At 43.8% G+C, this 15,230-nt stretch overlaps 1 protein-coding gene across 1 annotated transcript in view; it reads right to left on the reverse strand.

Annotated features, from left to right (window-relative positions):
• PTPRT (protein tyrosine phosphatase receptor type T) overlaps window positions 1-15,230 on the reverse strand; it is an 803,437-nt gene that overhangs the window by 587,128 nt on the left and 201,079 nt on the right. Inside the window, exon 10 of the mRNA XM_039227066.1 lies at window positions 2,086-2,379. Coding sequence (XP_039082997.1) covers window positions 2,086-2,379 — 294 coding nt within the window. The remainder of the gene's footprint in view (window positions 1-2,085; window positions 2,380-15,230) is intronic.

Raw genomic sequence — 15,230 nt, forward strand, 5'->3', positions numbered from 1 at the left:
ATGGCATTTCCATTTACCATAATGGTTCAACAACATGCAAAGGAGTATTGCCAAGCAATGGGCATCCTCACTAACCTGAGCTTATATGCCATCCAGATGCACTACTGAGGTACTTAAGAATGATTACAGTCAGTTCTGCTACACCTCAAATGTGTTCCAACATGATTGACATATTAGGGGACAATCTGAGCGTAGCACGAATGTCACATTTGCTATGTGTGATTTTGCATGTGGAAACATTACAGAAGAAGAAAACTGCACCCAGCTCCACTGAGCCATGCAGGGGTACAAAGAACATACCCCCCCTCAAACATCGACCTGCTACTTCTGTTCACAGCATGTGCTCTGAGCCCCAGGCATCCACAGCTGGTGTCACGACTTTCCATCACGTTCAGAAAGCCCTCTTCACCACTGTCGCAGCTCACAGGCTGCAACCTTTCTGACACCCTCTTCAAAAGCAAACCTGGGGTCTTTGCAAGGAAACACACCATGTGTACTGCAGCGTTTATGCATCTCCTAAGCCACTGACAGGTATGAACTGTGCCACCAGTTTTACTATTTTCCTCCCTTTTGTTAAAGTGTCAGTGATGAGGAATGAGTGAAGTATCCTAATCCCCTATAACCCTGATGGTTTTTATTGCATAACTTTCCATACTGTAGTGATTTTTAGGGACACATATGTCGCATTATAGAACTGATTGTAGTTTGCTTTGCTTTTTTGTTCCATGGGCATCGCTGTGCGGATGGGTCCTTCTCTCCCCACCTGGAACCTGCCAATGACTCTTTTTCTCTTGGAATCCAATGGCTCACGCTGCTGCTTCCCTGGTCCCCGGTGGAAGAACCGCAGCACTGTATTCTCTATGTTTTCATCATGGGGTGACCAATGATCAATGGCATTCGAGTCAGAAAAACCTGAGTTCAAATCCTGACTGTGCCACTGGTTGACTCTATGACTCTGGATAAAAGGTTTTAAAATATGGAGTCTCTATCGCTTCATGTATATGTGCATAAAAGTACTTACATCAAATGGTTACTTAAAGGGAAAAAATGAGATAATATAAATAATGTGACTTGAAGGGGGAAAAAACCACACTGAGTTCTTTTAACTTCTTGAGTTACACTCAGAGCTGAAACAGCTCAGGGATACAATGAGAGATATAATCCTAGCCAATGCCCCTTATCAGAAATACCACAGAAGCCTGGAGTTCCCAGGGACAGCATATAGTTGGTTCAAAAGTACCCTCTCAGACACAGTCCCAGCCACCAAACTCTTAAACAGCAACTAAAAACTTCAGAGAAACTGGGGGAGTCACAACCACCCCCCTGCCCCCGGGTACACTGAGCCAAGAGCTTGGAGGGATACAGAATCCAGAGGACCCATGAAGGGACAGTCCCAACCCAGAATCTTAGGTTGGAACCAGGAGGCCCTGAGGGATACAGAGCCAGAAAGCTCTAAGGGATTAAAGCAGTTCCAGAATCCACTGAGAGGCACTTTCAGGACCAGGAGGTACTGAAGATAAAGTTGGCACCAGGAACTTTTCAGAGACAGAAATAGAACCAAGAACCCTCCGGCAAACTGTCAAAACTAAGATCTCATTAGGGTCACAGGTCCAGGCAAGGAATCCTTAGGGGCAAAGTTAATATCACAAGCACCTGAGATGTAGTCCAAACGAGGACATTACAAGGCACAGAGTGAGAGCCAGGAGCCCTCAGGGAAACAGGACCAGGAGCCCTCAGAGACACCTCCAGGACTAGGAAGCCTCGGACATACAGGGGCACCAGGAATCCCTAGAGGCACAGAACGAGTGTCCCATCAGAAACACTGTCAGAACCAGGAACTCTCCATGACACGGCTGGAGTCAGGCGGCTCTACGAATTAGTCAGAGCCAGGTAGTCTTCACAGTTGTCACCAAGAGAAGGAGGGCCTCTAAGACAAGACCAAAGCCCTGACTGCTGCCTTCCCCAACAGGAAGCACACTCACTCATCAAAGACGTCTAGGAATGACTGTCACAGAGCACCAAGAGGAGGATCGCTCAGGGCCACTGCCCCACCTCTCAAAACAGAGTCAAGAAGGAAGCTCTTACCTGCACACTTGGTTCTAGTGGTGAGCGGGGGCCCTGGCGGCCCTGTGCCTCCCTCCCCCGGTCGTGTGAGCAGCACTCGGATCTCATACTCCACGTCAGGGTCCAGATGCCACAGCTTATAGTTGGGAGAGTCAACTATGTGGGTCTCAGCCCAGGTGCCCGTGGTGGTGCGGTACTCCACTTCCTTCAGGATGATGGGGCCATCCCCGATGATAGAGTTGGCATTTGGCTTGATCCACAGGTAGGTGGCCCCTACGGCCAGCAGCTCTGGGGGGGCGATGGGTGTGGGAGGCTCTGAAAGACAAGCAGTCAGCATAAGATGTCAGACCCAAGTGGTTTATAGAAAAGAATCCAAGCATATAAGGACAAGAACAGAATTCCAGAGAGCGCCAGCCACAGAGAGTAGCCTGTATCCTTTTCATGACTCCATTCACATCCTACCTTGATTTCTACGATTTTGCATGTAAATACCCGAATTGGTATTTCTTCTACCACACGACTATTATCTCCTTCATTTAAATAAAGAAGGTAATTATGAGTAACTGATTTTTCTAGAACACAGCAAAGCTGCCTGGGTTAATATTCTGCTTTCTGTCCTCAAATGAGAACTTGCCTTTACTGAAGTGGAATTTGGTTCAAAACCCAGGGGAGTCTGAGGTTTATAACTATTTCTTTCATAGCAACACATGGATTGCCAGTGGAAGTTCCCCCCAAATAGTGCTATGAGCTGAAGTAGCAAAAGGATTATGGCAAAGGAAAAACTCCGCTTCTTTTCAACTCCAGCGGGCTCCCTCCAGCAAGGAGAATGTCACTGGCATGGTGCCTGCTGTAGGAATCAAGGGTCAAGGGAAAAGTCAAGGCAGAATCATCTTGCATCTGGTATGAGTTGTTCCTCTTCCACTAAGTTCTATTTCTTCAGTTAAATAAACTAGAATTTCAACAAGCACTTAAGAAAGGCCTTTCTAGCAATTCTTAGCCCATTGGCATAGCTGTAGAAATTAACATTAACTTTGTATTTCTTATTTACCAAGAAATCACATATGAACTACTTTGGGCAAATCTTGGGACATTATCACCTCCATTTTAATGGATTAGAAATAAACAAAAATCCAAGTGACTGGGTCACCTAACCAAGATCATGAAGCAGGTAAGGTAGGAGGGAACCCACATCTTTATGCCTTCCCAGACCAGCTATTTCTTTGGAAAGTTGCCTCTAGATATCCATTTGCTAAAACTCAAAGTGGTTATGTTTGTTATGTTTATTTGTAGCAAAAAACTGCAGTGGCAAAACAGTAGAGAAAATAACAATAAATAGAAAATAAGTCCCCTTACCTACCACTCAATATAATAGCCATTTTTATTTCTCTATGTTCCATTACAATTTCTATTCATATTTTTAAGCCTTTTTCATTCATACGGCTACAGTAACACAAAGACCCAATGTTCTTCTTCCCTCACTTCTTACACTCTAAAGACTTTGTTTACAACATGGATCTTGCCATCACTGTCTTTAATAGCTACAAAGCAATCTACCAGGTAATCACACTAATTTCCATTTCTTAGGCAGATGAGTTGTGCCAAGTTTTGCTATAGTAAATAATGCTGTAATGAACATCTTTGTGCAAATGACTCCAGTTTTTCTTGTCTCATATTTTCTTGGAACCAACTGCCAGAAATGGGATCTGTCAATGAATACGAACAAGTTAACGATTCTTGGAGTAGAATTAGGAAGCGGAGGGTCGTTGGGGAGGGGGGAGCATCTGGGAGTAGAGTATAACACAGATGTTATCAAGAACTTTTGGAGGGCCTCTGGGCTATTCAGGTGGGTAAGGCAGGTAGAGGTTTCCATTTGGAACTCAGGTGAGAGCTTCAGGATACATCAGACTCATTCAATGTTTGCTTTCTAATTAATTACCTATCCATAAAGATTCTCCAGAGACAGAATAATTGCTATGAAACAGAGGTGGACAATATTTTCTCAGTGTGATTTGAAGCAAATCTTAAGGGACAACTTCAGATTGCCTCTATTATAGCCTGCCATTTGGTCAGAGAAGGAAATTAAGCAGATTAGTCAAGCTAGATGCTTTTCTTTACAAAGCCATGAAGGTTATTACTCAAGGCCTTGTTATCTCAAAGGTGTTTGCAAATTGATTTTTTGATAATTTGTTCCAGGTAGAGAAGTAAAGTTGGCAGGCAGATAATTTCTGAGCTCATCCTTTGTGCATTTTAAATATATAGACCTTTTGATCACCATTGTCAACTCTCCAGAGTCCCTATCAATCTCCAGTGAGACCCCAAGGGTGATATTTTGTAGCTCTGTGATAACTCTGCTCAACTCCTTAATATAATCATTCAGAGACTGGCCCTGGACAGAATTAAGAGGAGCAGACTTCAATACTTTGGGGCTTGAGCCAATCGACTTTCCTCCATGGTTTTTGCTCTGTTTCAGGCATTAGCAGTAAATTGCTAACCACCCAAAAGAAAATCAAGTATCAATCTTTCCAAATGTTTAGTCTCTTTTCACATATTTCTGATGGTACGTACAATATAGTAACAAACTTTCCCTCGAGTAAATAGATGTCTCCATTTCAAATGACTTAATAGTGCACATGTCCCTCTGCAGACAAGCCAATACAATTATCTCTCCCTCTGTCCCCTCGAAAAAATCATGAAGTATATCACAGTGCTTCCTGTACCTGGTTCTAAACAGTCATCAGATTATTTTATTTTCTCTTTTGTTAGTAATCCAATTATAATTGAGGTTCTTTTTTAAAATTTAAATGCAAGTTAGTTAACATATAGTTTAGTAATGGTTTCAGGAGGTTTTAGTGATTCATCACTTACATATAAAACCCAGTGCTCATCCCAAAAAGCACTCTCCTTAATGCCTATCATCCATTTAGCCCATCCCCCATGCACCTCCCCTCCAGCAACCTTCAGTTTGTTCTCTGTATTTAAGAGTCTCTTACGGTTTGCCTCCCTGTTTTTATCTTATTTTTCCTTCCCTTCCCCTATATTCATCTGTTTTGTTTCTTGAATTCCACATATGAGTGAAGCCCTATGATATCTTTCTTTGTCTGACTTATTTCACTTAGCATAATACACTCTAGTTCCATCCATGTTGTTGCAAATGGCAAGATTTCATTCTTTTTGATCACTGAGTAATATTCCAGTGTGTGTGTGTGTGTGTGTGTGTGTACACATCTTCTTTATCCATTCATCAATCAATGGACATTTGGGCTCTTTCCATACTTTGACTACTGTCGATGCTGCTGCTATAAACATTGGGATGCATATGCCCCTTCGAATCAGCATTTTTGTATCCTTTGGATAAATATGTAGTAGTGCAATTGCAGGGTCGTGGGGGTAGTTCTACTTTTAATTTTCTGAGGAACCTCCATATTGTTTTCCAGAGTGGCTGCACCAGTTTGCATTCCCACCAGCAGGGCAAAAGCATTCCCCTTTCTCTGCATCCTCACCAACATCTGTTGTTAATGTTAGCCATTCTGACAGGTGTAAGGTGGTATCTGGTTGTGGTTTTGATTTGTATTTCCCTGATGATGAGTGATGGTGAGTATCTTTTCATGTGTGTTAGCCATATGGAGGTCTTTTTCGGAAAAGTGTCTGTTCGTGACTCCTGCTCATTTCTTCACTGGATTATTTGTTTTTGGGTGTTGACTTTGATTAGTTCTTTATAAATTTTGGATTATTTATAAGTCACACATATGAGTGGTTCAAAGAGAAGTAGGGAGGAGACACATAATTTTGGGGGGGGGTAAGAAAGCACCTTCTTTTTTTAAAAGAACAGAAAGACCATGTTTGCCAGTTATCTCTGAGACAAACCATTCAAGCACACAATGCAGTAAATCTGAGGCCATCTAACCCAACAACTAGAGTCATCAGAAAGGAAAGCAAGGCCCGGGAGGGCTCATGGCCTGTTTACTAGAAGGTGGGGGTGGAGAATGATAACTTCGACCCTAGCAACATTCCCACTCCTCTCTTTTCCTTCTTGTACTTCAGATGTTTAAGTAATTCACCAGAAGGATCCTTCAAGGGAGTCTATACAAGTAGTTTTTAACTTTTGAGGACACATAGGCCCTTGCAAAGATCTAGTGAGAAATTTCAGACTCTCTTCCCAGGAAAATGCACACAAGCCCACCATTTCAGGAATTCATGAACACTTCTGAAGCCTATACATGAGCCCCTGAAGAGGCTCTGCTGAGAATAAAGGAAAAGCACAGAGATCCTGCTGATGGACCACATGCTCATAATAGTTTATACTCCTTTGAGACCCTGAAGCCACCCTTTGTTGCAGGGGCTAGAAACTGGGAGTACAATCAGTAAGGAAATGGAACTTGATGTAAAGTTCACAGATCTAGTGCTTCCAGGCTACCAGGGCCCCAAACATCTGGGTGAAAATAAACATTCTAAGATTTCCACCAGATAATGTGACATAAACATGTAAGTCCCTCATGGCCATGACCTGACCAACACATTCATAGATTTAACATTTGGGCTAAAATATGTTATGGATAAAGACATGACCCTACCCATGAGATGCTATATCCTAAGTAGAAATCTTCTACAAAGGCTGTGTTAGTAGTCTGGGTTGCTATTACAAAATATCAAAGGCTGGGTGGCTTAAACAACAGACCTTTATTTCCTATAGTTCTGTAGGCTAGGAAGACCAAGGTCAAGGTGCCAGATAACTCAGTTCATGGTGGGAACCCTCTTCTTGGTTTGCAGACTATCTCCTTGTTATGTCCTCCCATGGCGGGGGAGGGAGAGAGGGAGAGAGAGGGAGAGAGAGGGAGAGAGAGGGAGAGAGAGGGAGAGAGAGGGAGAGAGAGAGAGAGAGATCAATTGATCGATCTCTGGTCTCTTCCTCCTCTTATAAGGGCCTTATCCCATAATGGGAGCTCTACCTACATGACTTCATCTAAATCTAATTACCTCCCAAAGGCTCCCACCTTCTTAATACCATAACATCCAGGGTTAGGACTTCAACATATGAATTTGGAAAGGGCAGGGGGCACACAATGATGCATTCCATAAGAGGCTTTGTTTTTAAATTCATCCTTCTCTTCTTGAAGGGCTTTATCTGTCATGGTCGTGAGATGAACAACCTTACAGAACTCTCTGTGAAAGAAACCCCAACCAGTATGTACCCTCTGCTTCTCATCTGCAAGAGCACTGAACATATGTATTTTAGTGGTAGAGAGAAATGCAGGATCTCCAGACCCATGGAATGAGAGCATAAGGCAGTCAATTAAAGCATCCATGTCAATAAAATGGAAAGAAGGTCATGATGGGGGTGGTAGAGGCAGCTAATGAGGTCTATGAAGGGACCTAACCTGGTGCAGAGGGAAGTTCTTGCAGAGAGAGAGCTCGTGACCCGTGGGCCTAAAATTCATGTTACATTTGTGAGCAAAGAGAGACTGTCTTGGAGGTCCTGTCGATCTGAGTTGTTTGGGAAGGTACCACACAGGCCCAGACTGGTAAGCAATTAAAACTAGGTGCTCAGAACACTCATGCATTCACTCATCCTACAAACACATAACACCTGCTATTGGTCACACGCTCTTCTGGGCACCGAGGATTCAGCGGTAAACAGAACAGACAAATCTTGGCTGCCAGAAGTTCATATTCTAGCTTTCACTCGAGGACTGACAGAGGAGTAAGAAGAAAAAAAGGTAATTCAGAAGCTGAGGAGAAGGAGGAGGAAACTGGAGGAGAATCCCAGGTGCATGCTTCTGGATCAACCAAATGATGTGCTTCTGTACAACAGAATACCATACAGCAAGGAAAAAGGAACAAACTACTGACACACATAACATGGGTGAATCCCAAAATTACATTAGGAAGAAGGAGGAGAAAAGAAGAATGTATGATGATTGCATTTATATGAAAAGTTCAAGAAGAGGGAACACTGACCTATGATGATAAAAGAATTACAGTTACCTACGGGAGCAGGTGCTCACTGGGATAAGGCACAAAAGAACTTTCTGGAGTGCTGAAATGCACTGCAGGCTGATTTCGGTGATTAAATAATAAAATAAGAATGGTGTTCCCTCTGATTGAGGTGGCTTCCTGGAAGGGAACTTGAGAAAACTTTCCAGGGTAATAAAAATTTCTGTATCTTGACTAGGGTTGTAGAAGACTCAAACTGCACTTAAAGTATTTTGCTATATATCAATGGTATGTTTTTAGAAAGTTTAAGGAAAATAAAGAAACAAAAATATGGTTTGTCTGTGACCCAGCAGGTGGGAAGAATGCCACTAAATTTTACCAAGAGTTGAACCCCAGAATATCTGGATGAAAGGAGTCTTTAATCATTTATCTCCAAATAATTTTATCAGCATCATCAGATGCTTGAATCCCTATTATTTTTTAAGGCAAAAGGTTGTTCCTGAACACACCAGTTCTCATCCATGAGGCTTTTCACATATGAAACCACCACCCCCTCTATCTGATCCTGCACCATCAACTTTGGCAGCTAGGAACAAGTGTTTCACATTTAGTGGCCTTTGTCTGCTGACAAAGTCTGGAACCAAATCCAGAGGGACAAAGTCTGGCCTCCTGGGAGTTAAGCTGGGAGATGGCACTGGCCCCTTCCAAACAGGCATCAAAACACTTCAAGGACAAGACTCTCTGGGCCACCCACACATAAGTCCTGGGCAGCAACTGCCCTGCACCTGCCAAGGCTCTCGTTCAACACACAGGTGGTGAGGTAGCCCCTTAACGTAATTCTGCCTCGTCCTCAGGCAGCAATCTCCAGACCAATTTTGTCTTTCTTTTTCCTGCTGTGAGCACTTGTAATAGTTTGACTCTCCAGAAATTCCTACGGAGAGCAAAAGTGCTTCAAATAGCTAGAGAGCAAGCTTGGTGCGTATGCATTGTCTGCTCCAGACAGAAATCAAACCTTTGGAGAAAAACTGAATGCTGCTAGGATGTGAGGTGATCCTCGACATGTTTAAGGTGGATATGACCTGGCCTCTGACACTTTCCACCACCCTCTGCCCCAGCTGATCACCTTTCTAACTGCATCGCTATTTACTGACTCATGAAAGTCTGCAGGAGCGCCCCCAGCCCATCCTACCCACCAACATACACACATCCCCTCATAGTACTTTATCATTCCCACCTCAACACTTGTGCACAGGCCAGTTTTCCCGGTTAGGACATCTCTCCTTTTACTTTTAACCCAACCAGCCCATTTCTCTTTTTAATTCTGCTTCATAACTACTCAGCTGTACGACCACAGGGCACACAGTGGATACTCAAAGCATCCAGCTCGTTAGGTATTCTGCTGACAAGCATGCAACACTGTTTCATACAATAATGAAGTAAGGATCAAAAAGAAAAAGGGAGATTAGCTGGGTATGAGGGTCCAATTCTTTCTCTGACCTGCCTTTACCACCAACCAGCTCTGTGACCCTGGACAGACCACTCCATCTTCGAGACTCACAACATTTTCATCTTTAGAATTAAAGATTGTTTTACAATTCTAATTAGAAAAGTATCTAAAGTCTCTACCAGGGACTATAGGGATTCTATGTGCATATGTTCACTTACTCTAACCTGTGACCTGTCAACCAGAGAGCCCACCTTCTCCTTCCATGGCATGGACTCCCTGAGCAGAACAGACAAACAAGTGGACATAGCACTAACTTAAGAGAACTTTGCCTACCAAAATTAGTCTCTGTGCCCTACCCTAACATACAGTCAATAATATTTGATGTCTTATGCAAAAGAAAGTATTTGATAAGTTTCCCCAAAATAAGAGTTTGGGGGGCCACAAAAAGATGAAAAAGAGCAAGAAGGAGAATGTTACAGAGAACAATGGATGGACATTCACACTAAGGATTGGAAGTGTTTGGGAAGAAGACACCAAATAAGTGGAACAGAACAATAATTGAAGACAGAGCTAAAGAAAATTTCTTTGAAATAAATGAAGGGCTGAGTTTGCAGAGTATGAAGAACATAGTGGGCTCCTGGCAAAATCAATGATGAGACTCAAAATTAAGCACAAACTGGTAATACGTTGAAATACAAGACTAAAGAAAAGTTCCCGCAAGCATCTAGAGACAAACAGATCTCCATCAAAGCCAAAAAAAAAAAAAAAAAAAAAAAAAAAAAAAATCCATTCTCAGACTTCAGCATTTCAATTTGAGACNATACGTTGAAATACAAGACTAAAGAAAAGTTCCCAAAAAAATAAAAAAAAAAAAAGATCACAAAAAAAAAAAAAAAAAAAAAAAAAAAAAAAAGACTAAACAATCCATTCTCAGACTTCAGCATTTCAATTTGAGACATTGCGACATAATGGCGAAGTTGGTGAAAATAGTAGTAATACTCCCAAATGACTGTAGTGGCAGCTAATGTGTACTGCAAAATTTTATGCACCTGTCACTGTTTTTAGTAACTTAGAATATTAACTCACAATCTTCATAGCGACTCTATGGGTAGATAGTATTATGATTCACATTTTTCTTAAAAGAAGAAAGATGCAGATTAACTTGCCCAATGTCCAACAACTAGTAATTCAAGAAGGCAGGACTGGGGCACCGGCAGCCTTATGGTGGGGGCGGAGGGAGAGGTCTTCCAACCGTAATAACATAATACACACACAGGTTTTAAGAGGATGTTTCATGACCCAAGAATTTTACAGCCAGTTAAGTTGTAGTACATTTGCACAACTAACAGAAAGACCCTCTCAGACTCTTGCTAAAAAATGCAAGAAATATAATGTCTACTTGCTCTTCCTTAGAGAAAAGATCACTTGAAGACAGACTCCAATTCATCTTGAGATAAATCAAAATCGTAACTCTAGGATGGGAGAATTCAGATACTAAAAAGATTTATCTTTTGGACACATGAAATTTCTCTGAAATAGTCTCTCATTCTTCCCCTTCTCCAGGTGACTCACCTTCCCTTGTCCTTCAAGATTTAGGTCTCCTCTGGGATGTCCTCCTGGATCTCACCTCAAAGCTGTGCTCTCTGTGCTCTGTGGGTGTGTTAGCCCAGGGTCCCAAGAAAGAAAGCTTGAGACAAAGATTCTGTGCAAGTGATTGACTGGAGGAGTTTTTAGAAGGAGGGGGAAGGTCAGGAAGCCAAACATAGATGGAGCTGGGAGCTCTGGATCATTAAGGGCACAGCCCCACTTGTCCCTCATTGAGGCCAGGGTATCAGCCATTTGCACCCTTGTGCCGCTAACTGTGTACAGGCTGCTCTGGGGGTGCAGGCACTGCCCATCAGCCAAGCAGCTCCTGTGTGGCTGAAGACAGCCACCCTGGAAAGGGTGCAGTTGTTTCCTAGGACTTCTCTAACTAGGTCCTACAATCTGGGTGGCTTAAACCAATGGAAATTTATGGTCTCACAGTTGTATAAGTGAGAAGTCTGAAATCAAAGTGCCAACGGGGACATGCTCCCTCCGAAACTTCCAGGGCAGAATGCTTCCTTGCCTCTTCCAGCTTTTGTGTTTGCTAGCAGTCCTTGAATTTCCTTGGCTTATAGATGTGTCACTCTAATTTCTGTTTGTGTCTTCACATGGCCTTCTTCCCCATGTGACTGTGTCTCTATGTCCAAATTTCCCTTTTCTGATGAGGACTCCAATCTTATTGGATGAGCACCCACCCTCTACTCTAGTACTCTAGTCTAGTACTCTACTCCTCATACTCTAGTAGGACCTCATTTTAGCTTAATAAACCTGCAGAGACCCTCCTTATTTCCAAATGTGGTCACATTCTGAGGCACTAGGAGACACATGAATTGGGGGGGGGAGGCGATCAATATTCAGTACGAGGGGCAACTGTGAGCCTTTAGCCACACCCATGGGCCACTAGGGAATGGGTGCCTTGTCCCGGAGAAGGAGATGTGGATCAGGCACCAGTAGCATTTTCTGTAGTACACACACCCCTCAGTGCCCCTGGGTACAAATTCATCACAGAATTTGTACAGCACATGTAGACTACTTGCTGATGGATCTGTCTCAAGGGCACAGTTTCACCTACGTCCCCAGATCCTATCACAGCACCTGCTCTATGGTGGGCTCGATCCTGGAGTCACAGTACTCCAGCAGTTTTCCCTCCCCGGCCTGGAGGGCCATCCACGGGCATTTGCTCTTCCCTTTTCTTGCATAAGTTTTGCTAGTTATTAGGATTCTAAGCAATTATTTTCTACGGCTCAGCTACCTTTTAGCCAAATGCGGCTGATTCTGGTGGCACCCAGACAAAGTTCTCTTGAGTTATCAGAGTTCACTTGTAGTTTCAGTGCATAATACCACCATGCACTGATGACTTCCTACCTCCAGCACCTACATCTTCCTGGACAGTAGCTTTCTATAGCTGCAAGAGTTTGATGGTCCCACCGGAGGGTAGACTGGGCATGCCAGGGTGTTACCAGTCCCAGAAACAACATTTTCTCAATGAGGAATAGAAGGTGGTGGATGAACACCCCAGTTTCCTTGACCCTTGGTGAAACAATGGGCCTGCTCTACTCAGTCTTTCTTTCTTTCTTTCTTTCTTTTTTTTTTGAGAGTGGAGGATAGTCAGAGAAGGAAGGAAAGAAAGAGAATCCCAAGCAGGCTCTGCACTCAGAGCAGCAAGCCCGATGTGGGGCGTGAACTCATGAACTGTAAGACCATGACCTGAGCCGAAGTCAGATGCTCAAGTGACTGAGCCACCCAGATGCTCCTAATTCAGTCTTTTAAGAGATCCCTAGCAGGACTGAGCATCAAATACCTCCCAGAACTACCAGCTCATTCATGCATCCTTTAGGGGAAGCCTTCCTTCCTTTCCTGCCTCACTTACTCTCCCCTGTTACCAGTGTACTCTTCCATTTCCAAATTACTTGTCATAGGGTATGGTTTTGGAGAAATCCAAAGTAAGGCATTATGAAAACCAGAGCAAGTTACTGCTCTGTGACTCAGTTTTCTCATCTGTATTATGGGGGTAATAACAACACCTCCCTCATGTGGGTTGCCATGAGGATAACATAAGGTATTATAATCAATAGTCTTAGCCAGTGCCAGCACACTGCAAATGCACCATGTCTTACTATCATCTCCCTCCTCCCAACCAGCAGCTGGTGGGAAACTTAGTTGGTGTCCTCATTTTGTGCCCCCCATAGAGAGACACAAAGATTCTATTACATGTATTCCCTTTCCTGTGTCAGGATAAAGAGGAGCTGCAGTAATGTCAGAGTGTGTGTACTCCTGCCAACATTTCCACAAGCAAATACATTTAAGAGATCAGCCTCGGTCTACTTAACACAGTCATGTTGCAACCAATGAAGTCATTTAAAAATGCATAATTCAATAGCAACTTAGCACCAGGCAAGATTTCATGATCTCTAACACTCTGTCTGCACCCTGCTCCTCTTCCCCCCCACCCAGTGTCTTGATATTTCTGAGGTTACTCTTTGCTGGGCCACTTCCCAAAATTAAGAACAGAGTAATCATTCTAGAAGAGCCTTTCTTTCCTTGTCTACTAATCAAGAGTATCTCCCTGAAGGAGGAGTCTAGGAGAGCCAAAGTTCTAAACCTTTGGAATTAGAGGCTACATCACAGAAGCACCTTGTCACAGAACAGCACAGGTCCATAATCAGGCACCATTTGACTCCCCTGCCCAGCAGCCCACCTATGGAGAACTGGGGGGAAGGAACTCAGGCCTTAGCCAGTGTGGATCTCTGAGTTCCAGAGATATCCAAGTCAGTAACACGTGTGGGATGCAGAGAGAGCTATTACTATTCCATGGGATAAGGGCAAATGCTCTCTCAGCACCATGTGCTAGCTCTACCCCAGGATTTACACATATGAACTCATTTATTCCTCCTGTCACACTCTGAGGCAAGTACTATCATAGTAGCCATTTTACAGATGAGGAAACCAAAGAAATGTGCTAGTTACTTACCGCCAGTCCTTTGGCTTCACACCCGCCCTGTTGTAATGGGCTCTGTGGTTCTGGAGTAGGGATTCTACAAACTGTGCTTTGGGTTCCCTGGTTAGCTTGGGCTCAAGCCCTCCCAGCAGGAGGCTATATGTGGAGGCTAGAAAGGCAGAAGAGGGAAGATGATGCTCTGAAATCTCCCATCTGCCCCTACAGATAAGGTATCATCTGCAGGCGGCCCTCCCCTCTTTGGAGGACTGAGGATCCCCCAGCAAGGCCCTTCCTCCACACTCCTATTCCCTTGTGTTACCATAGTCCCAGGTGTGATAGATGCTTCCTGTAATTCCTGGCCACCTTAGTGTCCCAACGTTTGATCTGGCAACCTCCCAACACGTGTGCGATTGCCTTCAGTAAAACTCTCTGTCTGAAATACCTACTATGGCTTGGGGTTTCCTTCCCAGATCCTCACTGACAGAGGAAGATATTATAATTATCTCCGCCTTGCAGGTAAGGACACAAAGGCACAGAGGCTGCGTAAGCTGCCCAAGGTCCTGCAGCCAGGATAGCACTGGGATACCTGGGATGCCCCATTCGGGTCTGGGACTTTTAACAATTGCACTGAACTGCCCCACTGTTCTAGCACCCAGGGTAGCCAAAGAGTGAGGCGGGCAAATGTGGAGCCAGGGGGAGAGGGAGGCGGGCAGATGAGAGCCAGGGAGATAAGGCTGTTTTTGTGTTTGATGAACAAGTACTGAGGGCTGGCTCTGTGTTCCAAAGATAGTGAGTCAAAGCAACTGTCTCTACCCTGGAGGAACCTAAGGGACTAGGGAATGAAACAAATGCAGGAATCAATACGCTGCAGGATAAAGTGAAAAAGGCTGGACAGTGGCAGGCCAGGGTCTTCTTGACACAGAGAGGAGAGTGGTACACAGCAAAGTGGCCCTGAGAAGATGTCCATGTCCAGGGGGGCGCCTGGGTGGCTCAGTAAGTCAGGCATCCAACTCTTGGTTTCGGCTCAAGTCATGATCTCAGTTTGGGAGTTTGAGCCCTGCATCAGGTTCTATGCTGACAGCATAGAGCCTGCCTGAGATTCTCTCTCTCTCTCCTTCTCTTTCTGCCCCTCCTTTGCTCTGTCTCTCAAAATAAATAAACTTAATTTTTTTTTTTTAAAAAGAGGTCTACATCCTACTCACCAGAACTTTACAAGGCAAAAATGACTTTGAAGATGTGATAGTATTAAGGACCTCGAATAGGGAC

The sequence above is a fragment of the Hyaena hyaena genome, unplaced genomic scaffold, assembly GCF_003009895.1.
Source record: "Hyaena hyaena isolate Hyena2069 unplaced genomic scaffold, ASM300989v1 scaffold_25, whole genome shotgun sequence".
NCBI lineage: Eukaryota > Metazoa > Chordata > Mammalia > Carnivora > Hyaenidae > Hyaena > Hyaena hyaena.